Below are 27,483 nucleotides of genomic sequence, written 5' to 3'. Positions count from 1 at the left end.
TCAAACTTGTGAAGTATACGATCCACCACAAATGCTTAACCATTTGAGAAATACAAAAGGGAACGCGTTTAAGATTTAGTAATAGCCATTTTCGTATTTCATAAAAGCAACGGCCTTTAGATATTGATAAAGAGGTGATAACATAATTTTGAGACATGGAACCAGGAACAATCTAGAAAAACAGATAAACCAGTAGCTGTTGTTTGTCTAATAAATTTTAAAAAAAAGTTACATTTCAATAAAAGAAAAGTCAATTTGAGGTCTCTTTTGGAAGCAAATACAAATATTATGCTCAAAGAGTATCTGAGTTGATAATGCTGATGTTTTCAACATCTATCTTTTGAAGAACTGAAAATGTGTTAAGTTTATGTGTATTAATACTTAAACAACTTCTCCTATATCTCTTTCAATGAAGTCAAATAAATGAAGTTATACTTTTGAGTTCAAAACTTTCAACTGATCTTAAATCTTTTGACGGATCAGTTTGAGTCAATAATATGATTTTTATGCATATAACTTTTAAACAAAAAGGGGATATACAATTTACTGTGGACCCTTGAAAACGACTTTAATGAAATATTTGGGTTTCAAATGTAATATGACTGCAATATTTTCGAAAAAAGATACCAAAATAGTTTTCGTAACGAATAAATTCTTCTTTACTTTCAAATAACGACAGGTTTAATTATTCTCCTGCGTTAAAGAGATTTTAAAATATTCGGACATATTTTCTTAAGGAACGTAATTTGTAGTACTTCTTTTTTGACGTCAATATAAATCATATTTCCAAAACTTTTAAATTAATAGAAAATTGTATGTTTTTTCTGAAATATTACTTGGGAATAGTTTTGAGTTACATATTTATTAAAAAAGTACATAAATATTCTAACAGACCTGAGAAAAACTATATATTTTTATATCAAAACAAACATTTTGACACACAATACCTTGACAAATTTATTTAAAATGTTAAAATATTGTCATGTTCTCCTTAAGCGCATATTCTAAGATTTTTTAGTAATTATTAAAATTACAAAGATCATTTTACTTTAACTTACCTTATGCCTAATTTATCGAGGAACAAGTATACATTTTTTTAAATTAAATTTAATGTTGTTTTAAAATATATAAACATTACATATAAAGCTATTTTAATAAGTATGCATAGTCAAATTTATTATGTTAATATTTCTCGACATTTTAAGTTCTCATAAATCAAAAATGGCAAAAATCACGGAATGTGTTCTTTAACTTTGAACAATTTGCTAAATCCTTTTGCGCTCATTCTTTTTGATAAAAGGCAATTAGCAATCAACTATTTAGTAAAACCAGAAGAAAAGTTTAAGACTTTGGACAAGAATAGTTTTTTTTTTTAATTGTGCGTTAGGCATACCTTATTTCTTCGGTCATAGGTCAAGAACAAAACTAAGCATATATTTTTGTATACAGGTAATAACATCAAAATGTAGAGAATCTAGTAGTTGGTTTGAAAGCTCAAGAATAAAATAACTACTATCAATTTCAATTAAATTCTTTGCTTTCTGATGCCAAAATTGGAATGAATTTGAAAATAATCAATAAACATTTTTTTATAAAGAAAAAACACTTTCTCTAAGAAAAAATAAAAACTTTTTTCAGGTTTAGCACTGAACATTTTTAAGATATTTAAATTAATTTTCAATTTGAATATCTTGAAAGTGCATTGAGCTATTGACTCAAAATTTATTTCATCAAATAATATTATTTCATCTAATAATAAACATTGTTTTTAACACTGAATAAAGTTTTAGAAAAAAACCCGATTAAAAGTTTTTTTTTTTAACCAAAATAAAAAGCTTTTGAAAAACACTACTTAAAATTGGTTTTCGACTCGAAAATCTTCAGATGGAATGAAAATTGAAGTCCTTTGTGGTTAATTGGAGAAAAATACTTATACTTTAATATAAAATGGCACTGATGAAAAGTTATCCGGATCAGATCCCATATTTTTATACTTGTGACATATAGGAACTATGTATATAGCAAGTATTGCATTCGTAAAAAAACCAAACTAGATATTATAATAAAACATGACATTACGATTGTAGAAAATTCGAAAAAAATGGGTCCCCCGATGCCATCCGTCTGTCTGTGTGCCCTTGCTCTTACAGCCTTTGGGTGGTTTGAGTTCAAACTTAGAAATTAAAGATTTCAGCAGATCAAACACAACCGTAAACTATAGACAAATATTTGGCAAAAAACCTCAAAAAAAGATTTTTATTTAATTTTCTCTAAACTTTTGTTCAATAAAAAACAAATGTTTGTATTGCTCCAGTAGGGTACCCCAAAAGGACCGTTAATTTATTTTTAAGTTATCTCAAGAACTAACAAACTTATTTCAATATTTTTTTTATCAAAAGATCATACAGTGGTGGACAAGAATTTATCACACTTTGTTAAAGAAAATAAAAATTTTAATTTTTTTTCTTATTGCCACAATTGTGTTAAATTGGTTGTTTTTTTGCTCAATGTGATGTTCAACATTATTCCACAAATTCTCAATCGGGTTAAGATGGGGTGATTATTCTGGCCATTTCAAAACGTTTATTCACCTCTAAGCACACTTCACTAACTTTGAAGTGTGTTTAGGGTCGTTGTCGTGCATGAAGCGCCATAATAACGGTAAATTGTCTTCTGCGTAGAGTATAATATGATCCAACAGAATACCTCTGTACACGTTCTGGTCCATTTTGGTCTCAATTTTTACGATGGGGCCAACGCCCGCTGCCGTGCCATGAAAAAGCAGCCCAGACCATATGGTTGCCTCCGAAGTGTTTTACCGTCTTAATGGTGTACCTTGGATCGTATTCCCTATTTTTTGGACGCCATACATATTTTTTCCCATCCGATCCGATTCAAAATCTAATTGATTTGTCCAGGTGAGCTTTGGCAAACTGTAACCTAGATTTCAGATTTTTTTTCAAATAAGCGGTTTTCTCTGAGCAACGCACCCACGTAGATTGTTTTCATTTAATCGGCGTCTTATGGTCCTTGAGGAAACATTTACTCCATAGTTCGTTGAAAGTTCGCTTTGAATGGCACTGGAGGTTTAAACGGATCCTTGGTCGATAACTTATAAATAATTCTATCTTCATTTTTTGTTGTTTTTCAGACTCGGGGGTTTTGTTTAACGTTTTCAATCACTCCAAACTTTTTGAAATGACGAAAACAGCTTCCTGTAGCATTCTAACAACTTAGAAATGTCTGTTACCGTCCGCACTTTCGACTTCATTTTCAAGATCAGACTTCTTTTTTCCTTTGATCACCATTTTCCTTTTGCCATGACTAATTAATTTTTTTTTTATTTTTTAATATAGATCAGAATATTTAATTACCTCAAAAATTATTATTTTCTTTTAACAAATACACTCTTTGATTGCAAAATGGGCTAAATTTATGACCAGCTAAGAACAACGCAAACCACAAACAGTCTTAATTTTTCGCCAAACTGTATTTTAGTTTCCAATCATTTACACATTTTTATTACCATATAAGGTAGCCATAGTAACAACAAAAAAATGAACCGTTTTTGCAAGTAATAAATAATTGAAAGTAGAAAAATACTTGTACTCTTTTCAATGTGTGAAATTCGTATCCACCACTGCGTATTGTACTAAAAAAATTTAATGATGAAAATTGTAAATTTTGGTTTCGATTATTCAAAATACGATATCTCCGAAGCTCGTCAACATTTTTTTTTACAAAAATCAAATACAAAATGTATATTAATACATTTTAAATAACTGCATACCAAAAATATTTTTAAAGAAACAAACAACCATCATCCAACGATTTTGAAAAACAAAATTCTGATTTATGAGAAATCAAATGGCATAGGTTTTGAAAAAAAACTTATTTTGCAGGTATATTTTTAAATCTTAAAATATAGATTTTATATTTCTTTTCAAATTTACATTAAAATCTTTGAAAGGTATTTATTACATAGAATCTGGAGAAATTACCCCATATTTTTTGAAAAAAAAAAGAAATAAAACTACATTTGGCAATATTTCTTATATATTTTCTGGACATTTTATAGATTTCATTTAACCAACAAAAAAAATTGCGTTTGCATTTCCTCCGTCTTAGTAATTAATGTGCTGAAAATAATAAATTAAAATTGATCTTTTATATTCAAACTTGACACCTTAAATTTAATTGTAAAAAAGTATGAAACCAAAATATAGTGATTTCCTTATCTCGAATAAACATACTTTTATTTATTTCAGAAAACTCACATCATTAACCCCTCGCATCAGAAACAAATCCCCAAATAAAAATGGATTTCAGTAAAACAATAATCATCATAAAAAACTGTAAATCCTTATAAATTGCTGAAAGGTGGTGCTATACCTATATAATAGAGCATTTAATCGGTAAAAGGTGTTTATCAACCCAACAACACGACAAGACAAGTATACCCACACCGTATAGCATCAAGCTAAAGCCTGCAGAGCTGTCATATTTATACAAAACGAGATTGTAAAGGACCCCATGCCGCCATCAGAAGCCTGTGCATTATCCCCTCTTAAAACGTTATCATCGAAAAGCACTGCAAACAAAATTGTACACCAGTAATCAGCTTCAGTGGAAACCAACTCCCATCACTCCACAAACAAAATAACACCGCATCTCAGAAGCTTGCGGAGGGCCAGAGCAGAAACTCATCCTCCATCAAGTCCAGTATCACTTTCATCGTAATTTGTAACTTCCCTAGATAGACACGCCAACTTATCGGCAACAAAATGAAGGGATTACAAACATTCAAAGAGAAGGCATCCGGAGTTTTCGGAGGGTAAGTCTCTGTTTGTGTCTGATTCCATTCCTGAAAAGCATATCAAATCATATAACCGCATTATTGTGAATGAAAATTTAATTTAACGGGCGACTGACTGGCAACTGGCGCGCATCCTTTTCTCCTGCTTCGCATTACACTCAACAAATTCGTTATGATTTATCGACTTTTTGTTTCAATGCTGACATAGGAAAAAAAATTATGAAAATTCTGGACGTTCGCGCTCCTAACGTTGTCGTCGTCATCATCGTGAAATAGGTTTTGAAAATTGCAAAAGTCATTTACCCTGAACGAAAAAACACTCCTCAATCCTGAGTCCACACAAATACAATAGAAGATATCGATCTGGAAGATTCAAGATTGAGAACACTCTTCAAGAGTCCTTTTCTTGTGGTATTTCTTCCAGTTGTCATATATGTAGATGAACATAAATATATATAAGATGAGTAACGCATATCTTGTGTCAGAAGTGCCTTTAATGAGCTCCTTCTTGAAGAATTTTCATTGCTTTATGTTCGTCCTCTTTTATATTATTTACTCTCAACTCCTTGATAATAATTGTAATCGAAGTATAGGTTAGGTATAGGGAAAATGTATACTCCGCTTCTCCTTTCCCGTTTCTCTTCACGCAGGCAAATGCAGAAAAAGAACATATATACAACTCAGTTTGGTTCTGTAGGAATTTATTTTATCTTGAAGATGCTATGCACGTCCTAAGGACGTGCCAATAGTGCGATAGACGCATAAATCGTTAGGAGATGTGTGAAAAGCTTTCCTTAAATACCTCGTAAAGTCAGTCAGTTATATACTGTGCAAATAGTGAATTCAGGATGCAGTCAGAGATACTAGCGATAGTACACAACTTTCACTTAATTCTAGATATCATAATAAAGTTGCGTTAAGGCAGCTTCAATGAACTTTCTTCCTCGTTTGGTGGATGGAATGCATCAAGGAAAGGACTTAATTTATGTAAACGAGAATAATAGGCAGCGGGTTTTGTATTTTACTATAGAATCTATATTCAAAGTAGGACGACCTTGGTGCTCATAAAAATGTCTGAGGTGAGATATAGAAGAAAATTCCGAAAATTCCATTGATGATTTGCACCTTGATAGAACACCGTTTCTTTTGTTTACTCTTTGTAGGAAGAACTATACAGGCACACTCCGAGACAGAAAATTGTGCGGATTGTAAATTTTGATTAAATTCTCTTTTCTGAGAGAACGTTGTTGAAAATTTAAACATTTTAAGTGTTTGCGCTTAATACAACTATGGAACTAGTTGTAAGTTATTTTTGGATTTAATTTAAAGTTAACAGTTAAGTTTAAGTTAATCGCTGGAAACTAAATGACAGCAAAATAATGACAATAGTAAAACCTTATTTAAATATGCTATAGAATTATTTTACGCAACACATTAAACAAAGTAAAATTGTGGAAATCAACACCATTACAATCGAAAACCAAAAATGTCCTTATTCTTCACTTCGAAGAGCTATTCCGGAGCAACTGTACAGAGTCCGGCAACGTGGTATGGACAATTTAAAAAAATCATTTTTTCACAAAAACTTAAACTTATGTATGAATTTGTTCTTAAGATGTTTCCATTACAATTTACTCAGCAAACAAAATCAAGCACCATCTTTAACTAGCGATCTGTGTTGACAGTGATAGTCTGACCATTTTCACGAAATTAGTACGGGAAAATAATGAAGTTTCCCCTGATGTCACCAAACCTTGGGACTGTGGAGAGGTTGTTAATGGAGCTCTTTTGGGTTTTCAGAAGCCCACTAACGGATGTTTTGTTTATTAACCACTCCTGATAAAGGAAATTGGGTTTAGTTGATCATAATCAATACAGGGCCATCCGTCAAGATTTACAATACTGCTTCTGCAAGCCTTATCCTGCTGTCATAGTCGTTTTTCTGCAATTCTGGGATAACCATCATCTTGTATAAATTAAAATGCAATTAAATGTACAAAATTCGCCCAACTAAGCGGTCTGACATCCGTGAGGCCAAGCGTGACATACAGCAGATCGATATTTTTTTTATTTAAGTTATTTTAAAAAGTTGCAGTGTTAGGTAAACCGTACAGTTTTTTTTGTCAAAAAATTCAGTTTTTAATGATTTTGTATAGTGTATAACAAATTGAATGTGGCTTAATTTATAAAACTTCTCTAAGTAGGGAATATTAATTAAGGAAAATCCTTGAACAAAATATTGTTGATAATTATTTAATCTTGGTTTTCAGAAAAAAATGTAACAAATGTAACTTTCAACAAAATTACTACTCATAATTTGTATTTAATTTTTATTTGTTCCGAATATTTCGAAACTCTGAACGAGTTTATTGTATGTCACAGACTGCAGCAGGATTCTTAACGAATGCTTTTTGTTATTTTTAAACGGGCTTAAATTTTGCTTCTTAAAGACTTTTATCTTCCTGACAGGCTCATATTAATATTAGGATGTCATCAATAGAATTTCTTAACGAATTTTTGTTCCCCTTTCATCGAAACTCTGAACGAGTTTGTAAATTGTGTAACTAATTTCTGAAGAATCCTTAACGAATTCTTTTAATTTGTTCATTAGCTTATGTTCCTTTAAAATGTCCTTGCCTTGATCATGCGAAGATCTCATCATTGAAAGTAGATTTAGAGTAGTTAACCAAATTGAAAGCCAAGTTATGCATTAACAATTTATCATTCAATGTTGTACAGTTAGTTAGTTTTGTCTGTGTTAATTTTATCAAAACGGAGGTAAGAACCTCAAGAGGAGTTGCAAGACAAATACTTGAAAAGGTGCCTTTTAATATAAAATTTGATAAAATTTGTATGAAAAGACACAGCTTTGAATTTAGGGAACATTGGGATCAAAGGCGCTGAGCACAGGGAGTGTAGGATGCTTCGTAAGAAGGATGCAGGGACTATGAGCACAGTAGGCGATTGTCCAGCAATGATTTAAATTCAGGGAACTTTAAGAAGGCCTTATTATCACTTGAATATATGATTTGATTTATAAAATCAATAGAATTTATTGAAAAAAGTTTTCTTTCTGTACATTTACTCAGAAGTCAGTAGTTCGTATACTTGTCAGTGTTTTTTTTCAAATTATTGCAGTCTGTAATTTTAAGGCTAATTCGTTATCGAAACAAACTCAGAAGAAGAGGTATCTATCATAGATTGATCGCTATTTTTGCTCTTTAAATTAACCTGCAAACTATACTACAAATCAAGTTTTAGATTTCTCTCAAAACTAATCGATATGGAAACACATGGAAACATTTTGGATGTATTGGAGTAAAAAGGATAGATATGAAACCAAAACCAATTTTTGACGGGGAAGCCTCTATAATGCAGTATTTTTATTTGTTTTTGCACAACATAGATTTTTTTAATGTAAATTATTTTAATGCAATGTTGGTTTGTTCCCTCAGTCAGTAAACAGTTCAATTTATTGTCAAAAAGTCAGTTTTTAATGATTTTGTATAGTGTGGAACAAATTGAATGTGGCTTTATTTTTAAAACTTCTCTTAGTAGGGAATACTAACAAAGGAAAGTCCTTGAAAAAAGGTAGATTTCGTTGTTATTTAATCTTGTTTTTCAGAAAAAGTGTAACAAATATAAAAATCAAAAAATTATAAATGGCCTTTCAAGGAAACGGGTTTCGGAATGATGTATTGCTTAACATAATTAACTTTCAACAAAATTACTACTCATAATTTGTTTTGAATTTTTATTTGTTCCGAACAACTCGAAACTCTGAACGAGTTTATTATATGTCACAGACTGATGCCGAGTTCTTAACGAATGCTTTTTGTTATTTTTTAACGAATTTATTTATGTTTTGCTTCTTAGAAACTGTTATCTTCCAGGCTCGTATAAGTACTAAGATCCTATTAGTAGCAAATTCTTAACGAATTTTTGTTCCCTTTTCATAGAAACCCTGAACGAGTTTGTTAATTGTGTAACTTATTTCTGAAGAATCCTTAACGAATTCTTTTAATTTGTTAACGAGCTTATTATTCTTTTAAATGGTTATCCTTGCCTTGATCATGCGAGGATCTTATCATTGAAAGTGGATTTAGAGTAGTAAAATATGTTGAAAGCCAAGTCATGCATTTACAATTTATCATTCAATGTTTTAAAGTTAGTTAGTTTTGTCTGAATTAATTTTATCAAAAAGCAGGTAAGGACCTCAAGAGGAATTGCAAGACAAATACTTGAAAAGGTGCATTTTAATATAAAAATTGATAAAATTTGTATGAAAAGAGACAGCTTTGAATTTAGGGAACATTGGGATCAAAGGCGCTGAGCACAGGGAGTGTAGGATGCTTCGTAAGAAGGATGCAGGGACTATGAGCACAGTAGGCGATTGTCCAGCAATGATTTAAATTCAGGGAACTTTAAGAAGGCCTTATTATCACTTGAATATATGATTTGATTTATAAAATCAATAGAATTTATTGAAAAAAGTTTTCTTTCTGTACATTTACTCAGAAGTCAGTAGTTCGTATACTTGTCAGTGTTTTTTTTCAAATTATTGCAGTCTGTAATTTTAAGGCTAATTCGTTATCGAAACAAACTCAGAAGAAGAGGTATCTATCATAGATTGATCGCTATTTTTGCTCTTTAAATTAACCTGCAAACTATACTACAAATCAAGTTTTAGATTTCTCTCAAAACTAATCGATATGGAAACACATGGAAACATTTTGGATGTATTGGAGTAAAAAGGATAGATATGAAACCAAAACCAATTTTTGACGGGGAAGCCTCTATAATGCAGTATTTTTATTTGTTTTTGCACAACATAGATTTTTTTAATGTAAATTATTTTAATGCAATGTTGGTTTGTTCCCTCAGTCAGTAAACAGTTCAATTTATTGTCAAAAAGTCAGTTTTTAATGATTTTGTATAGTGTGGAACAAATTGAATGTGGCTTTATTTTTAAAACTTCTCTTAGTAGGGAATACTAACAAAGGAAAGTCCTTGAAAAAAGGTAGATTTCGTTGTTATTTAATCTTGTTTTTCAGAAAAAGTGTAACAAATATAAAAATCAAAAAATTATAAATGGCCTTTCAAGGAAACGGGTTTCGGAATGATGTATTGCTTAACATAATTAACTTTCAACAAAATTACTACTCATAATTTGTTTTGAATTTTTATTTGTTCCGAACAACTCGAAACTCTGAACGAGTTTATTATATGTCACAGACTGATGCCGAGTTCTTAACGAATGCTTTTTGTTATTTTTTAACGAATTTATTTATGTTTTGCTTCTTAGAAACTGTTATCTTCCAGGCTCGTATAAGTGCTAAGATCCTATTAGTAGCAAATTCTTAACGAATTTTTGTTCCCTTTTCATAGAAACCCTGAACGAGTTTGTTAATTGTGTAACTTATTTCTGAAGAATCCTTAACGAATTCTTTTAATTTGTTAACGAGCTTATTATTCTTTTAAATGGTTATCCTTGCCTTGATCATGCGAGGATCTTATCATTGAAAGTGGATTTAGAGTAGTAAAATATGTTGAAAGCCAAGTCATGCATTTACAATTTATCATTCAATGTTTTAAAGTTAGTTAGTTTTGTCTGAATTAATTTTATCAAAAAGCAGGTAAGGACCTCAAGAGGAATTGCAAGACAAATACTTGAAAAGGTGCATTTTAATATAAAAATTGATAAAATTTGTATGAAAAGAGACAGCTTTGAATTTAGGGAACATTGGGATCAAAGGCGCTGAGCACAGGGAGTGTAGGATGCTTCGTAAGAAGGATGCAGGGACTATGAGCACAGTAGGCGATTGTCCAGCAATGATTTAAATTCAGGGAACTTTAAGAAGGCCTTATTATCACTTGAATATATGATTTGATTTATAAAATCAATAGAATTTATTGAAAAAAGTTTTCTTTCTGTACATTTACTCAGAAGTCAGTAGTTCGTATACTTGTCAGTGTTTTTTTTTCAAATTATTGCAGTCTGTAATTTTAAGGCTAATTCGTTATCGAAACAAACTCAGAAGAAGAGGTATCTATCATAGATTGATCGCTATTTTTGCTCTTTAAATTAACCTGCAAACTATACTACAAATCAAGTTTTAGTTTTCTCTCAAAACTAATCGATATGGAAACACATAGAAACATTTTGGATGTATTGGAGTAAAAGGGATAGATATGAAACCAAAACCAATTTTCGACGAAAAGCCTCTATAATGCAATATTGTGTTATGATTTTTGGCACAACATAGATTTTTTTAATGTAAATTATTTTAAAAAGCTGCAACCTTTGCAATGTTGGCTTGTCTGTCCAGTCAGTAAACTGTACAGTGTTCTGTCCAAAAAGTCAGTTTTTAATGATTTCGTATAGTGTGGAACAAATTGAATGTTGCTTAAGTTTTAAAACTTCTCTTAGTAGGGAATACTAACAAAGGAAAGTCCTTGAAAAAAGGTAAATATCGTTGTTATTTAATCTTGGTTTTCAGAAAAAGTGTAACAAATATAAAAATCAAAAAATTATAAATGGCCTTTCAAGGAAACGGGTTTTGGAATGATGTATTGCTTAACATAATTAACTTTCAACAAAATTACTACTCATAATTTGTTTTGAATTTTTATTTGTTCCGAACAACTCGAAACTCTGAACGAGTTTATTATATGTCACAGACTGATGCCGAGTTCTTAACGAATGCTTTTTGTTATTTTTTAACGAATTTATTTATGTTTTGCTTCTTAGAAACTGTTATCTTCCAGGCTCGTATAAGTACTAAGATCCTATTAGTAGCAAATTCTTAACGAATTTTTGTTCCCCTTTCATCGAAACTCTGAACGAGTTTGTTAATTGTGTAACTTATTTCTGAAGAATCCTTAACGAATTCTTTTAATTTGTTAACGAGCTTATTATTCTTTTAAATGGTTATCCTTGCCTTGATCATGCGAGGATCTTATCATTGAAAGTGGATTTAGAGTAGTAAAATATGTTGAAAGCCAAGTCATGCATTTACAATTTATCATTCAATGTTTTAAAGTTAGTTAGTTTTGTCTGAATTAATTTTATCAAAAAGCAGGTAAGGACCTCAAGAGGAATTGCAAGACAAATACTTGAAAAGGTGCATTTTAATATAAAAATTGATAAAATTTGTATGAAAAGAGACAGCTTTGAATTTAGGGAACATTGGGATCAAAGGCGCTGAGCACAGGGAGTGTAGGATGCTTCGTAAGAAGGATGCAGGGACTATGAGCACAGTAGGCGATTGTCCAGCAATGATTTAAATTCAGGGAACTTTAAGAAGGCCTTATTTTCAGTTGAATAAATGATTTGATTTATAAAATCAATAGAATTTATTGAAAAAAGTTTTCTTTCTGTACATTTACTCAGAAGTCAGTAGTTCGTATACTTGTCAGAGTTTTTTTTTTTCAAATTATTGCAGTCTGTAATTTTAAGGCTAATTCGTTATCGAAACAAACTCAGAAGAAGAGGTATCTATCATAGATTGATCGCTATTTTTGCTCTTTAAATTAAGCTGCAAACTATACTACAAATCAAGTTTTAGATTTCTCTCAAAACTAATCGATATGGAAACACATAGAAACATTTTGGATACATTGGAGTAAAAGGGATAGATATGAAACCAAAACCAATTTTCGACGAAAAGCCTCTATAATGCAATATTGTGTTATGATTTTTGGCACAACATAGATTTTTTTAATGTAAATTATTTTAAAAAGCTGCAACCTTTGCAATGTTGGCTTGTCTGCCCAGTCAGTAAACTGTACAGTGTTCTGTCAAAAAAGTCAGTTTTTAATGATTTTGTATAGTGTGGAACAAATTGAATGTGGCTTAAGTTTTAAAACTTCTCTTAGTAGGGAATACTAACAAAGGAAAGTCCTTGAAAAAAGGTAGATTTCGTTGTTATTTAATCTTGGTTTTCAGAAAAAGTGTAAAAAATATAAAAATGAAAATATTATAAATGGCCTTCTAGGGAAACGGGTTTATTGGAATGATGCATTGCTTAACATAAATTAACTTTCAACAAAATTACTACTCATAACTTGTATTTAATTTTTATTTGTTCCAAATATTTCTAAACTCTGAATGAGTTTATTGTATGTCACAGACTGCAGCAGGATTCTTAACGAATGCTTTTTTGTTATTTTTAAACGGGCTTGTATTTTGCTTCTTAAAGACTTTTATCTTCCTGACAGGCTCGTATTAATATTAGGATCTCATCAATAGAAAATTCTTAACGAATTTGTGTTCCCCTTTCATCAAAACTCTGAACGAGTTTGTATATTGTATATTTTTGAAGAATCCTTAACGAATTCTTTTAATTTGTTAACGAGCTTATTATTCTTTTGAATGGTTATCCTTGCCTTGATCATGCGAGGATCTTATCATTGAAAGTGGATTTAGAGTAGTAAACTATGTTGAAAGCCAAACTATGCATTTACAATTTATCATTCAATGTTTTAAAGTTAGTAAGTTTTGTCTGTATTGATTTTATCAAAACGGAGGTAAGAACCTCAAGAGGAATTGCAAGACAAATACTTGAAAAGTTGTCTTTTAATATAAAAATTGATAAAATTTGTATGAAAAGAGACAGCTTTGAATTTAGGGAACATTGGGATCAAAGGCGCTGAGCACAGGGAGTGTAGGATGCTTCGTAAGAAGGATGCAGGGACTATGAGCACAGTAGGCGATTGTCCAGCAATGATTTAAATTCAGGGAACTTTACAAAATCTGGCCTTATTATCACTTGAATATCTGATTTGATTTATAAAATCAAAAAACGTTATTGAAAAAAGTCTTCTTTCTGTATATGTACTCAGAAGTTAGTATTTCGTACTTGTCATTGATTTTTGTTTAAATGTTTGCAGCAACTGTATATCAATTAAAATTAATTTCTTTAATTTTAAGGCTAATTCGTTAGGGAAACAAACTCAGAAGAAGAGGTATCTACCCTTAGATTGATCGATCTTTTTGATCTTTAAATTAAACCTGCAAACTATACTGCAAATCAAGTTTTAGATTTTTCTCAAAACTAATCGATATGGAAACACATGGAAACATTTTGGATGTATTGGAGTTAAAAGGATGTATATGAAACCAGAACCAATTTTCGACGGGGAAGCCTCTATAATGCAGTATTTTTATATGTTTTTGCACAATATGGACTTTTTTAAATTAAGTTATTTTAAAAAGTTGCAACCCTTGCAATGTTGGTTTGTTCCCTCAGTCAGTAAACAGTTCAATTTATTGTCAAAAAGTCAGTTTTTAATGATTTTGTATAGTGTATAACAAATTGAATGTGGCTTTATTTTTAAAACTTCTCTTAGTAGGGAATATAAATTAAGGAAAGTCCTTGAAGGTAGATTTCGTTGTTATTTAATCTTGGTTTTCAGAAATAGTGAAACAAATATAAAAATGAAAATATTATAAATGGCCTTCTAAGGAAACGGGTTTATTGGAATGATGCATTGCTTAACATAAATTAACTTTCAACAAAATTACTACTCTTAATTTGTTTTTAATTTTTATTTGTTCCGAACAACTCGAAACTCTGAACGAGTTTATTATGTCACAGACTGATGCCGAGTTCTTAACGAATGCTTTTTGTTATTTTTGCTTCTTAGAAACTGTTATCTTCCAGGCTCGTATAAGTTTTAGGATCCCATTAGTAGCAAATTCTTAACGAATTATTTTCCCCTTTCATCGAAACTCTGAACGAGTTTGTTAATTGTGTAACTTATTTCTGAAGAATCCTTAACGAATTCTTTTAATTTGTTAACGAGCTTATTATCCTTTTGAATGGTTATCCTTGCCTTGATCATGGGAGGATCTTATCATTGAAAGTGGATTTAGAGTAGTAAACTATGTTGAAAGCCAAATCATGCATTTACAATTTATCATTCAATGTTTTAAAGTTAGTTAGTTTTGTCTGTATTAATTTTATCAAAACGGAGGTAAGAACCTCAAGAGAAATTGCAAGACAAATACTTGAAAAAAGTGTCTTTTAATATAAAAATTGATAAAATTTGTATGAAAAGAGACAGCTTTGAATTAAGGGAACATTGGGATCAAAGGCGCTGAGCACAGGGAGTGTAGGATGCTTCGTAAGAAGGATGCAGGGACTATGAGCACAGTAGGCGATTGTCCAGCAATGATTTAAATTCAGGGAACTAAGAAATATGGCCTTATTATCAGTTGAATATGTGATTTGATTTATAAAATTAGTATAATATATTTATTATTTAGGTCTTACTTTTTTTGTATATGTCTGTACTTTTGTAAATTTGTACTATACTAGTCAGTACTCGTGAATGTTTTTTTAATCAATGCAAAAATTACATAATTTAAAATTTGTTAATAAAATTCTGATTTATAGGAGGGAAATAGTTCTCTCTCTCATGACAATTGCGTGGGTGGCTTTTTTACCATAGCAGTTTAAAAAAAAGGTGAAAATGTTGGTTAAGCCTAAATATCTTACGAACCAAAAACGCTAGAGACTTGAATTAAATTGTATATACTATATTGTAACGTGATATCAAAGAAGTGTAATTTTTAAAAAATCCATTTAAAATGTGTAACAAAAATGTGTCACCTCTAAAATTTTACGACTTAAATATGATTTCATCTCCAAAACAATTTTGTGCAACGGAGAATAATGTTTTTGACATCTGATAAAATAAAAGTTGGTAAGGTATAAAAATAAGTAAAAATTGATTTTCGACTCAAATATCTTTTCAAAAATTGTAGATATTGGCTTAAAACTACTTTTATCTTTCAAAAAATATTGTTGATAACATTCTGTAAATTTTTGAAAAAAATCGAACTGCCAGTTTTTGGACAAAAAATTAAAAACCTAAACAAAAATTAACAAAAGTTGGTAAAAAATGATTTTCGATTCAAATATCTTTTCAAAAATTTGAAATATTGGCTTCAAACTAATTTTATCTTATAAGAAATATTGTTTTCAACATTCTATAAAATTTTGAAAAAAATCGAATTGAACAAAAAATAAAACTCTAAAAAAAAAAACAATACTAAAACTTGGTAAAAATTTACTTTCGAATCAAATAGCTTTTCAAAAATTAAAAATATTGGCTTCAAACATATTTTATTTCACAGAAAATATCAGTTTTTTCATAAAAAATAAAATCTACAAGAAATAGTACGCAAATTTGGTAAAAATTGATACGAGTACATATAGAAAAACTTTTAAGCAAGACAAATCGACGGACGGGATGGAAAGTTATCAGTGTGGGTCGTATCCCAGCCTCTTTTTTTAATTTCATATGAGAAGAACCAGAATGGAAAATAAATTATCTGAAGATAAAAAGGAGCTAGAACATGTATGTTTAAATTGTTAGGCGATCGCATATTAGTTGTGTAGTTAGGAAGGTGTCTTAAACGGATAAAGAATAGTTTATTGGCGTTCTCAGCTTTATGCAGATAGAAAGATAAAGAGATGTATATGATGATAATAAGGAAACGTTATTGGTGGTAGAAGGTGCTTACTACAATCCAATCACATTCATTCTTTCCTACAAAGTTTTCAACGCAAACATGGAGTTATTACGTTCAGTTTATTTTTGTTCGTTAAAGTGACACGTAAGTAATAGTTGTAGAGGTTGTACGTAACACCTATACAGATATAATGTTTATCCATACGTTGGAAAAGTGATTCTAATAGAAAATACATATACTCTTTCTGGCCCCTTTCTTAGCCTTGTACTTAGTATTTATTCTTTTATAGGCGAAGGCAAGTAGAATATGTGTGAAAACAACCTTATTCGTAAAGAATAATATTTTAAAATCATATATACAAAGGTACTAAGATAATACATCTTAATAGTCACTTTAAAATAGATTGCTGATTAAATATATCATATTTGTTAATCCGATACAGTGGCACTACACGGACGGCCATCGTTGATTTTTACAATAATTATTGTTATAAAAATACATAAATATGTACCAAATGCATTAACTTGGATAAAAGATAGGAATTTAAGTAAACTTTTGTCAAAATAATGCGCTATTTCGGGCTCATGCACAAATAAAATAATTGCAAAAAAAAACTTTTTAGTGATTAAAAATTTCACCTAAAAAATAAGTTTGTCTTCAAAAAATCCATTTTATAGATCAAAAACCTTGATTTTTCAAAAAAAAAATTGAAAATAGTTTGAGCGTTTTTTTAATTTATTTTTCAAAAAAAGTTGAAAATCGTTTGAGCGCTTTTTAATTTTTTTTTTATATTTAAAATTTGTTAATTTTGTTCTAAAAATATTTCTGGTATACAGTTGTTTAGTGATTGTAAATATACGTTCTACATTTGAATTTCGTAAAAAAAATGTTGACCCGTTTTGAGAAATTGAATTTTGAAAAAAAAAAATTCAATATGATCTTAAAAATCCAAACAATACAAAATTGCACTTTTAATAATCAAATATTGTTAAGGCATGTAAAAGCTTATTAAAAAAGAATTAATGAAATCGGTTCACAAGTTGATGAGAAAATTAAAGAAAAAAATAACGGTTCTATGAGTGGTACCTTTCCTTAGCAATACAAAAATATGTTTTTCTTATCAAAAGAAGCCAAGTTAAAAAATAAAATTTTAGAGAAAATTAAAAAAATCTATTGGTTGTTTTTGAGAAAATTCTTATTTTCGTTCTTAGGCCAAAAAATTGTGTGGGGCCACTGTTAGTTTTCAACTTAAAAAAAATGAAAAAACGCCTAACGCGAATCTGCTCAAAACCTTAACTTCTAAGTTTGAACTCAATCGATCCAATGGCTTAGGCTGTAGGACGGTGGACAGACAGACAAAACAGACCGAATGGAATCGCGGGACCCACTTTTTTTGACTTCTCTACCATCGTAATATCATGTTTGATTAAAATCTCGAGTTCAAACTTGCCATATAGTTCCTATATGTCGGAAGTAAAAAAATCATTATACACCCGAACAAAATTATGTTTTTGAACAGTTGTTGAAAACTTAAATCAAATTGCCGTTTTCTGACGAAGAATACAAATTACAAAAGGCTTATCAATGAAATTAGAACTGAAGGTTTAAAATAATTCAATTGTATTAATTTACAAACAAATAACACACAATATCTTCAGCCCTCTAGCCTAGCTTTATCTTTAGCTAGACATGTCGTATAAAATTTAGCTTAGCCCGCCTAATCAAAAACGTCAATTAACAACAAAAATAATGTGTTGTAAGCTTTTACGGCACATAGCAATAATAATTTTAATTATAATAACACAAGTTTACAAAAATTAATAGCTGCATCAAAAAAATTTTGTAATTGGTGTGGCAAAGTTATCACTCAACTTATCTAGAACTAAACTTAAAATACATTTCACTAAACATTTATTTTCCTTCACTACTTAAACAATAGTTAAAAAACAAAATCACGAAATTTTAACTGAAAATTTTATAAATCGAAATACTGAAAATAATTTTCAAAAATTCCCGCCAAAAAAGTTACAATATGTATGTACATACCTTTGTGCCCTGTGGTTCGTGTACTCGATTAGCAGTATTTTGTTTGCTCATTCCAAAGATCTTTTTTCATCAAATTGAATAATTAAATTATGATGAGTGATTATAAAACTGAAATGAAAAACAATTATGATTTGCGTTTGAATTTCGAATGCACAAATTATTTGATAATATAGTAACTAAACTAACCACCCTCTCAAAAATAACTGTTTAAATCTTACCTCCAAAAAGTATGCTGATAATTTCTGTCGATTTTTTTACCGCTATAATACCTTCACTATGACGACGACCAGCGATGCTCTAAGAATTAAATTATGAGAATTTCACTTACTCAAAAATACTATAAAATGCACTTTAAATCAAATAGTTTATAAGAAAAATAATAATTTGTACACTATATGACTTTTTTTTAAATTATTAATTTAGTTTTATCCGAATTATTAAAAATTAATATTAAAAAAAAAATATTTATCTGCAAACCAACCGATCACGAAACAAACTAACGAGAGACTGAACTGAATGAATACTGATATGAAACTTGTTTAATCTTGTTAGAACAAATCAACCTGTTTCGATCACTCCATTTGTTAAACTGCTGATAGCTTAAAGCTAATCCACTTGTTTCTCTCTCTCTCTCTGTTGAGAATTTTTTACAGGTATGAGCTGGGTGGGAGTTGGGAGATAAGATAACAAATCGTTTCTCAGTGCGAGTGTGATGTGGGAGATGGGAGAAATGATGAGAAATGGAGGGATCAATATATATATATATACACACAGTAGTGTTTCAAGTGGAGCACTTTAAATGTGTTAGAATTAGAATTACTGCTACTCTAAGGAATTGTTCAGATGGCAATATGCACTGGAAGAGTTTTGTATTGTATTTGTTTTAATACAAAAATCATGTGTTCACATGATTGATGGGCGGCCAATAAATCTTCATGCATTTTTTTGTTCTTATATTTTTGTTCATCAACAAAACTTAATTTTAATCTTTTATTTATTTAACTTTAAAGTTGATGCAACTTTTTCCTTAAGTTTAAAGCGAGATCTCAATTATCCATAATTATGATGACAATTATTTTTTAATTTAAAAATTATTAAATTCCCATAGGAAGTCATTGTAATGGGTACGATTTGTCATATTGAAAATGTTGAAATTTCTCAACGTTTCAGGGCACCTAGAGTCGAAATATAAGATTTTAAGATCCAAGAATCAGTTTAGATACCTATCTACTTCAAATAAATGTTGTTATACAGATAATAATACAGAAAGATACACAAAAGACTCTCAAAAAAATTGCGTGAGTGGTTTTTTTTTCTAAACTTACTTAGGGCCTCACCCACCAAACTTCTCCATCTAGCTCGGTCCCTAGCTGGATGGCTCCAGTTTCGCGCTCCAATTTGGTTGATGTCACTTTCCACTTATGCGCGCCACTGATCCGCAATTTTTCTCTAGGTAGACGAAGTCCTTGACTTACGTCTGTCGATGGTGACGTTTTGACCAAGACGTCGGTGTTGTATGTCTTTTCTTGACGACAGCATGTACTTTGTTTTGCCCTCATTAACCGTTACACCCATTTTTTCCGCATCTGCCTCAATACTCACAAAAGTCCCATTGACATCACACTGAGTTCTTCCGATTATGTCAATGTCATCAGCATATGCTAGTAATTGGACAGACTTTTGAAAGATAGTGCCTCTAGTATTAACGTGTGAGATCTGCACTATTCTTGTCTATAACCTTTTTTGACATCGGATGGTTCTGTTAAGTTGTTTCTCCATGGTCATCCTGCACAAACGGACGAGTTTGCCATTGATGACAAAACTAGACATGATTCTATACAGCTCGTCCCTGTAGATGCTGTCATATGCGGCCTTGAAATCGATGAAAAGATGGTGGGTGTCGATTGGGGTTTTTAGGTTTTTTCCAGGATCTGTGGTAATGTGAATATTTGATCGACTGTGGACTTTCCTAGTCTAAAACCACTTTGATAAGGACCTATCAGGTTCACATATTACGGCAGAGAAGATTTTATAAGTTGTTAAGAAGACTGATTCCTCTATAGTTGGTGCTGTTAAGAGGGTCTTTTTTTCAGGATCGTGCAAACAATACTGAGGTTCAATTCATCGGGCATGCTTTCTTCCGACCATATCTTACAGATAAGTTGGTGCATGATCCTAACCAATTTATCTCCAGCTGCTTTAAAGAGCTCGGCATTCAAGCCATCCGCTCCAGGGGCTTTTTAGACTTCAGCTTAGATATGGCAATATTTACTTCGTCTAATTCGGGAGGACGGGATTGTTGGCTTTCGTGCAGCACTGCTTTGCGTTCCTGTTGTTTGGCTGAATTTGCCTGCCGACATTCCTCATCAAACCAGGGGTTTCTTTTTGGTGGCTGCTTGAAACCCAGCACATCAGATGCGGCTTCTCTGATCGCATCTTGGCAATGTTGACACTGATTTTCGATACATTGTGTTGGCGGGTGAGCACTTCAAGAGAGGTTACTTGTAACTCTGTCGGAAAAGGATTTGGCGACCTTTGTCGATTGTAGCCATTAGACGTTGTACCTTCTTCTAGAATGTTGAAGGCTGCAAAACGCCTACTGTCTACCATGACGTTTCGAACGGCAGAAAAATCTATGAGACTGAATCCGTTGTCGAAAGTGTTGTCACTGTTGCAGTCTGTTTTTCCACCAAAGATGTCTACCCTTCCTAGCTTGGCATTAAAATCGCCCAGGACAATTATATATCCAATATCCAATATTCAAGACTTTTTGCCTAAGTCTGGATCCAATGACAAAGCCGCTGTTGGTTTTCGCGGTAGCAGTCACCACTGTAAATGTTTCGAAGTTCATTGTCCTTATTTCGTTTGCGTAGGTTTGGAGGTATCCTTATAGGCCTGGGCTCCGAATAAGTCGTAGAAGCCCTATAAGGTTTTCACTAAGTAGTTCAACCTTACTGGAACTGTAGACGCCATCGTTGATTCCATCTCTGGAATTCCCCCGCTGCCATCTGTATAAGGAGAGGTGCCTTAGTGGAAACACCTCTTCCCCCTCTCACTGGGGTTGGAACCCAATCTCCAGTTGAGGTACTAGGCACCCGATGTTCACCACGGGGAGGTGAGAGTAGGAGTTCATAGACAGAGGTGAGTTTTGAGAAAAACCTGTGGACGCTTGTGTACTCTTGAGTGCACAGCACATGTCTACCATTTTAACATCAGTTTCTTAGCAAAAAATAAAAACATAAAAAAGCATTCCTAAAGTTCGTAAAAATTGATTTTCGACTCAAATATCTCGTCAAAAAGTTGAGGTATAGGCTTTAATTTTTATTTGTTTATATAGCAAATAAAAACTTTTAAGAAATGTTACTATAATTGGTAAAAATTGGGTTTCGACTAAAAATCTTGTTTACAAAAATAGATTTTAAAATCAAACTATTTCATCATATGCAAAATATTGTTGGTAATTTGTAGCTGCGGGCCGTCTTGTTGAAACCAAAGCACCTGGAAAACTTGGTTTTTCGATTTATAAACAAAAAAGTTAGTAAGCACTGCTGAAGTTCGGATCAACATAGTTTATTTTTGTAAAGTACGGACGAATTATTCCTCAACCTATAAGGCACATCCTTGTAATAAATATACCTCCCTTATTATTTTGTTTTCCAAAGTTTATTTGCTCTTTCAAAAAATAAACTCCTGTTCCATCTGACCATTTTGCTTCCTAATTATGACAGAAATTGTTAAACATTTCAAGTGCTTCCCGTTTCTCGATTATATAAAGTGGATAAATTGAAGAGGACGTATCGATAGCAACATATCTTCTAAGAGCATAGCTACACACTATATACAAAAACGAAAACGGCCAAACCTTTGGTGCTATTCATCACATGTTTACCTGACAATTGTGTCCTTATAAATTGAATTGAAACCCACTCAGTGAATAGAGAAAGCCATTAGCTTAAACGACGTGACGGGAGAGTTGTTGTTGTTGCTATGGTAGCTGCCCAGAATCAAAATCGAAATGATTAAATTTTGAGGGTATGTAACTCGTATAGGTTTATTCTGTTTCCTCTTTTTTTGTATTCGAGCTCCAACCCTTGTAAAAATATCGTTTTAAGAAAATCAGTGGGTAAGTGATTTTATCGATATTGTGTTCTTGGTCTATAGCAACAATACGACGACGAAGCCATCTCAATAAAAAAAAATACTCTCAATAACAACATTTTCAAATGAATTCCTAGATCCCGAATCAACAACCCCTCTCTATCAAACAAAACATCAGCATCCGCATCCGAATAAAAAAATATTGGCTAAAGGTTTTTGTATAAAATTGCGGCTTCGTCGGGCGTCGCGATTCTTTGACTATAAATCGCAGACAAAGAAACAAAAAAAAAATTGCGGAACGTTATTTTTCAACTTCCTTTCTTGGCGTTCATCTGTGACGACGATATGCCAAGGATAACAATGACTCTGTTAGAAAAAGGGGGAGATGTGAATCTGGATCCATGGATACAATATACACGCTTGAACAATTTGTCATATAAGAGCATTAGATAATAGCAAACCATGTAAGAGCATTAATTTTTTGATCTTATTTTTCAAGGCCTTTAATTCATATATAGACGCAGTTTTTCAATTCACATTGACCTAAATAGTTTTCTTAAAAATGTATTTTTAAAAGTTCAGAGATAAATCGATAGATTTTATCTCATCTTTAAGAAAATGAGAACCCCCCCAAAAAAAGTTTTTGGCAAACAATATACAAACAGGGTAATTTAGGGTTGTTTTTTTCTATCTCTTAAGTTTGCTTTTTCATAGACTTTGTGGCGGCGACAAATGGGCATTATATCTATGCCGGTGGCGCCAATCCAATCGTCAAAATGAGACATCGTTTTATTATTTTTTTGGCGGAGTTCTATCTGTATGGCTATTCGATGTGAATTTATTTATTGTGGACTTAAAAATAAAGTTTTTAGATTCCAATTTATTTGATGGTGTTTCGAGTGAGAATGTTGTCTTCAAATTATTATGGCTTTAATTTCTTTAGTTTTGGACACATTTTTAGATTTTATATTGTTGTACTAAGAGGACAGCCTACCTTGAGAACTCCGTTAGCGATAAAGTTCTTAATTTTAATTTTGTTTCCCATTTCAAATGTATTTCATCCATATACTTGAAAAAAAATAATAAAGGTTTTGTGAACATTTTTACTATTGGAAGCGAAGCAACCTTGAGATAAGTCTATATAAAAATATGTGCTAGACAATTTTTTGGCTAGTTCAAACATTTTTAAAGTGTGATATGCTTTTTAATAAAGCGAAGTAAGAAGAATAAAGTCAACATTTTATACAAAATTATAATCGCTAATTAAAGAAACACTTTATAGTCCTCAAATAAAAAAAAAAGTATTATTGTAAAAATGTGAAAGGCCAACAAGTTTATAAAATGGAAAATAGCATATTTTTGCATCGATATATAAGAACAATGTGGCAAGTATTGCATTCAAAAAAAAATTTGAACTCGAGATTATAATCACACAAAATCCTTCTGTCTGTCCACGCCCCGAGAACCCAAAGCATTGAGTCGATTGAAGTCAAACTTGGAAAAGTAAGATCTTAGCTGATTCACTTAAGGCGTTTCTTTCCATTTTTTCTTTAATTAACATAACATTCGAATTTTCTTAAAAACGAGCACATGGATTTTGGTAGAATTTTCAATAAAAAAAATATTTTTTGTTTTTTTCACAAACTTATGTTTTATTGTAAATCAAAAATATTTTGGATTGTTAAGAAATATAATTTTTTTTTCAGAATTCGATATCTCGAAAACCGGTGATTAGTTTTTCACCAAAATCAAATGTAAACCGTATATTTATAAGCTCTTAATAAATTCCGTTATACAGAGAAAGGGCTCTCAATAAAATTGAGCGGGTGGTTTTTTTACCATAGCAGTTTAAAATAAAATGCACGACTGGGTCGCACGAACTTGCTCTGTTTAAAAAAGTACCTATAGAAGATTTTAAAATATACCTGTAAAATAAGTTTATCTTCAAAGATATAAATGCCATTTGATTTTTCAAAAAAAAAAATTAGCAATTCATCCCAAGACACAACTCATCCTAGGACATTTCATCCCGGAAGTGAAATATACATACCTGTAAGCGTACTTACCGAAAACAATGATTTATGTATTCAACTATTTAGTTCAAAGCTTTTTCCTTTGAATAGCCTTATTTTAATTTCATATTAGAAGAACCAAGATGGAAAGTAAATTATCTGAAGATAAGAGAGAGAAAGAATATGTATGTTTAAATTGTAAAGCGATCGCCTATTGGTTGTGTAGTTAGGTAGGTGTCTAAAACGAACATAGAATAGTTCTCTTGGCGTGCTCAGCTTCATTCAGATAGATAGATCAAGACATTTTTATGATGATAGTAAGGGAAAGTTATTGAGAGGTAGAAAGTTCCTAATACAATCCAATCATATTTCTTCTTTCCTACAAGTTTACAACGCAAACATGGAGTTTTACGTTCAGTTTATTCTTTTTTTTTCGTTAAAGTACAAGAAATTGCTATTCATGTGTTGGTTACAGTAAGGTTTTTGTGCTCTTCTTAAAGAATAATATTTTAAAATCATATATACAAAAGTACCAAGATATTAATTCTTGATAAACACTTTAAAATAGATTGTTGATTGAACATATCATATTCGTTAATCCGATGCAGTGGCGCTATACGGCCATAGTTGGTATTTATAATAAATATGTACCAAATGCATTAATTTGGATAAAAGATAGAAATGTAATTAAAATTTTGTCAAAATAATTTACTTTAAATACAGTTAAAATAATTTAAAAAATATTTTTTTGAAAATCGTTAGAGCGGTTTTTTTTTAATTAATTTTTTATAAGTAAAATTTTTCAATTTTGTTCTAAAAATATTTTTGGTATGCAGTTGCTTAGAAATAAAAAATATACGCTACATATTTAGTTTTGTAAAAAAATGTTGACGCGTTTTTGAGATATCGAAATCAATATTTTTTAAAAACCCAAAAAATTAAAAATTTTCATTTTTGATAATCAAATATTGTAAAGGAAATATAAGAGCTTATTCAGACAAAAAAAATTATTGAAATCAGCTAATAAGTTGCTGAGAAAATTAAAAAAAAATAGAAAAATACAAAATAACGGTTCTATGAGCGGTACCTTTCCTGAGCAATACAAAAACTTGTTTTTCTTAGTAGAATAAGCCAATTTAAAAAATAAAATTTTAGAGAAAATTTAAGGAAAATCTATCGGTTTGTTTTTGAGAAAATTCAAATTTTCGTTTTTAGGCCAAATAAATTGTATTGGAGCCACTGTTAGTTTTGATCTTAAATAAAAATGAAAAAAAACGCCTAACGCGAATATGCTCAAAACCTTAACTTCCAAGTTTGAACTCAATCGACCCAATGGTTTAGGCTGTAGAAGCGTGGACAGACAGACATAACCGACCGGACAGAATCGCGGGACCCACTTTTTTCGACTTCTCTACTATCGTAATATCATGTTTGATTAAAATCTCGAGTTCGAAAAATTGCACGAATGCAAAACTTGCCATATAGTTCCTATATGTCGCAAGTAAAAAGGTCGACATTTTGGTTAACCCTAAATATCTCTCGACCCAATAACGCTAGAGACTTGAATTAAATTTAATATTATACATTATAACGTGATAATAAACAAATATATTTTGAAAGACAATGAACGGTTTTTTTATAAATAAAAAAAAACTGGAAAAACAAATTGCCACCTCGAAAGTTTTACGAATAAGAAATGATTTCTTCTCCAAAACAATTTTGTGCGACGAAGAATAACGTTTTTAACACCTGGTAAATTTTGAGAAAAATCAAAGTTGTTAAAAATGTATTTTCTACTCAAATATCTTTTCAAAACTTTGAGATATTGGCTTTAAACTACTTTTATCTTTTTAAATATGTTGTTGTCATAATTCAGTAAAATTTTAAGAAAAATCGAATTGACAGTTTTTTTTACAAAAAATTAAATCTTAAAAGAAAATTTGACAAAAGCTGGTAAAAATTGATTTTCGATTCAAATATCTTTTCAAAACCTTAAGATTATGGTTTCCAGCTAATTTTAACTTATAAGAAATATTGTTTTCAACATTCGGAAAAATTTTGAAAAAAATCAAATTGACAGTTTTTTTACAAAATATACCTAAACAAAAAAATTAATAAAATTTGGTAAAAACTGATTTTTGACTCAAATATATATATTTTTTCAAAACTTTGCGATATTGGCTTTAAACTAATTTTATGTTTTAAAAAATATTGTTTTCAAAATTTAGTAAAATATTGAGAAAAATCTAACTAACAGTTTTCTTAGAAACCTAAAAACCAACACTAAAAGTTGATAAAAATTTACTTTCGACTCAAATAGCTTTTTAAAAATTAAAAATTGTTTTCACTTTTTTTATTTCACAGAAAATATTATCTTTTTTTATTAAAAAAAAAAATAAAGCCTACAAAAAATAGTACCCACATTTGTTAAAAATTGATGTTCAGTTCTCGATATCTCTTAAATTATGATGGGAAATTATCAGCGTTTTTTCAAATCTTTGGGTACAAAAGTAAGTTTGTGCGACCCACTTGTGAACTTCAAGCTTTTAATTTTGTCCAAAATTTTCTAATCCTACGAAATAATTCACGCTTTTGATGGTAGTTTTTTATTTGCAATTTTGGAACTCTTGTTCCTCAAAACAGGATTTTAAGAATAAATCTAGAAAAGTCCATGTCATTGACTTGTTTATTAAAAGCGGCTGCTACGTTCTTCTATATCTCTGCCGAAATCTTCTACACATAATTATTATACTGACGGAATATCACTTTGAGCGCACTAAGTTTTAAATTTTGTTTTAAACTAAGACTCATTTATATTTTTCCTATTCCTTTTGGTATAAACAATAATTTTGTCTCACGTTGGGCGCCAATTCATTTTTATGTTGATATCTTGTTTTGAAAGAACTTAAGGAACTACTGGTTGCCTTTATCAAGTTTTTTAATAAATCAAACTTTGCAAAGCCTTGAAGTATGTCACCTCTTTTCCTTGTTGACCTATTTCTCAAAAAATGTTTTTTTTTTTTCTAAGA

At 30.7% G+C, this 27,483-nt stretch overlaps 1 protein-coding gene across 1 annotated transcript in view; it reads left to right on the top strand.

Annotated features, from left to right (window-relative positions):
* The window catches only part of LOC129950963 (vesicular glutamate transporter 1), a 44,938-nt gene that overhangs the window by 3,310 nt on the left and 14,145 nt on the right, over window positions 1-27,483 (top strand). Inside the window, exon 2 of the mRNA XM_056062936.1 lies at window positions 4,269-4,834. Coding sequence (XP_055918911.1) covers window positions 4,785-4,834 — 50 coding nt within the window. The 5' untranslated portion in view covers window positions 4,269-4,784. The remainder of the gene's footprint in view (window positions 1-4,268; window positions 4,835-27,483) is intronic.

This window comes from Eupeodes corollae, chromosome 3 (assembly GCF_945859685.1).
Source record: "Eupeodes corollae chromosome 3, idEupCoro1.1, whole genome shotgun sequence".
Taxonomy (NCBI): domain Eukaryota; kingdom Metazoa; phylum Arthropoda; class Insecta; order Diptera; family Syrphidae; genus Eupeodes; species Eupeodes corollae.
Note: the sequence above shows the minus strand (reverse complement) of the source record. Positions and strands in the feature narration are given on the sequence as shown.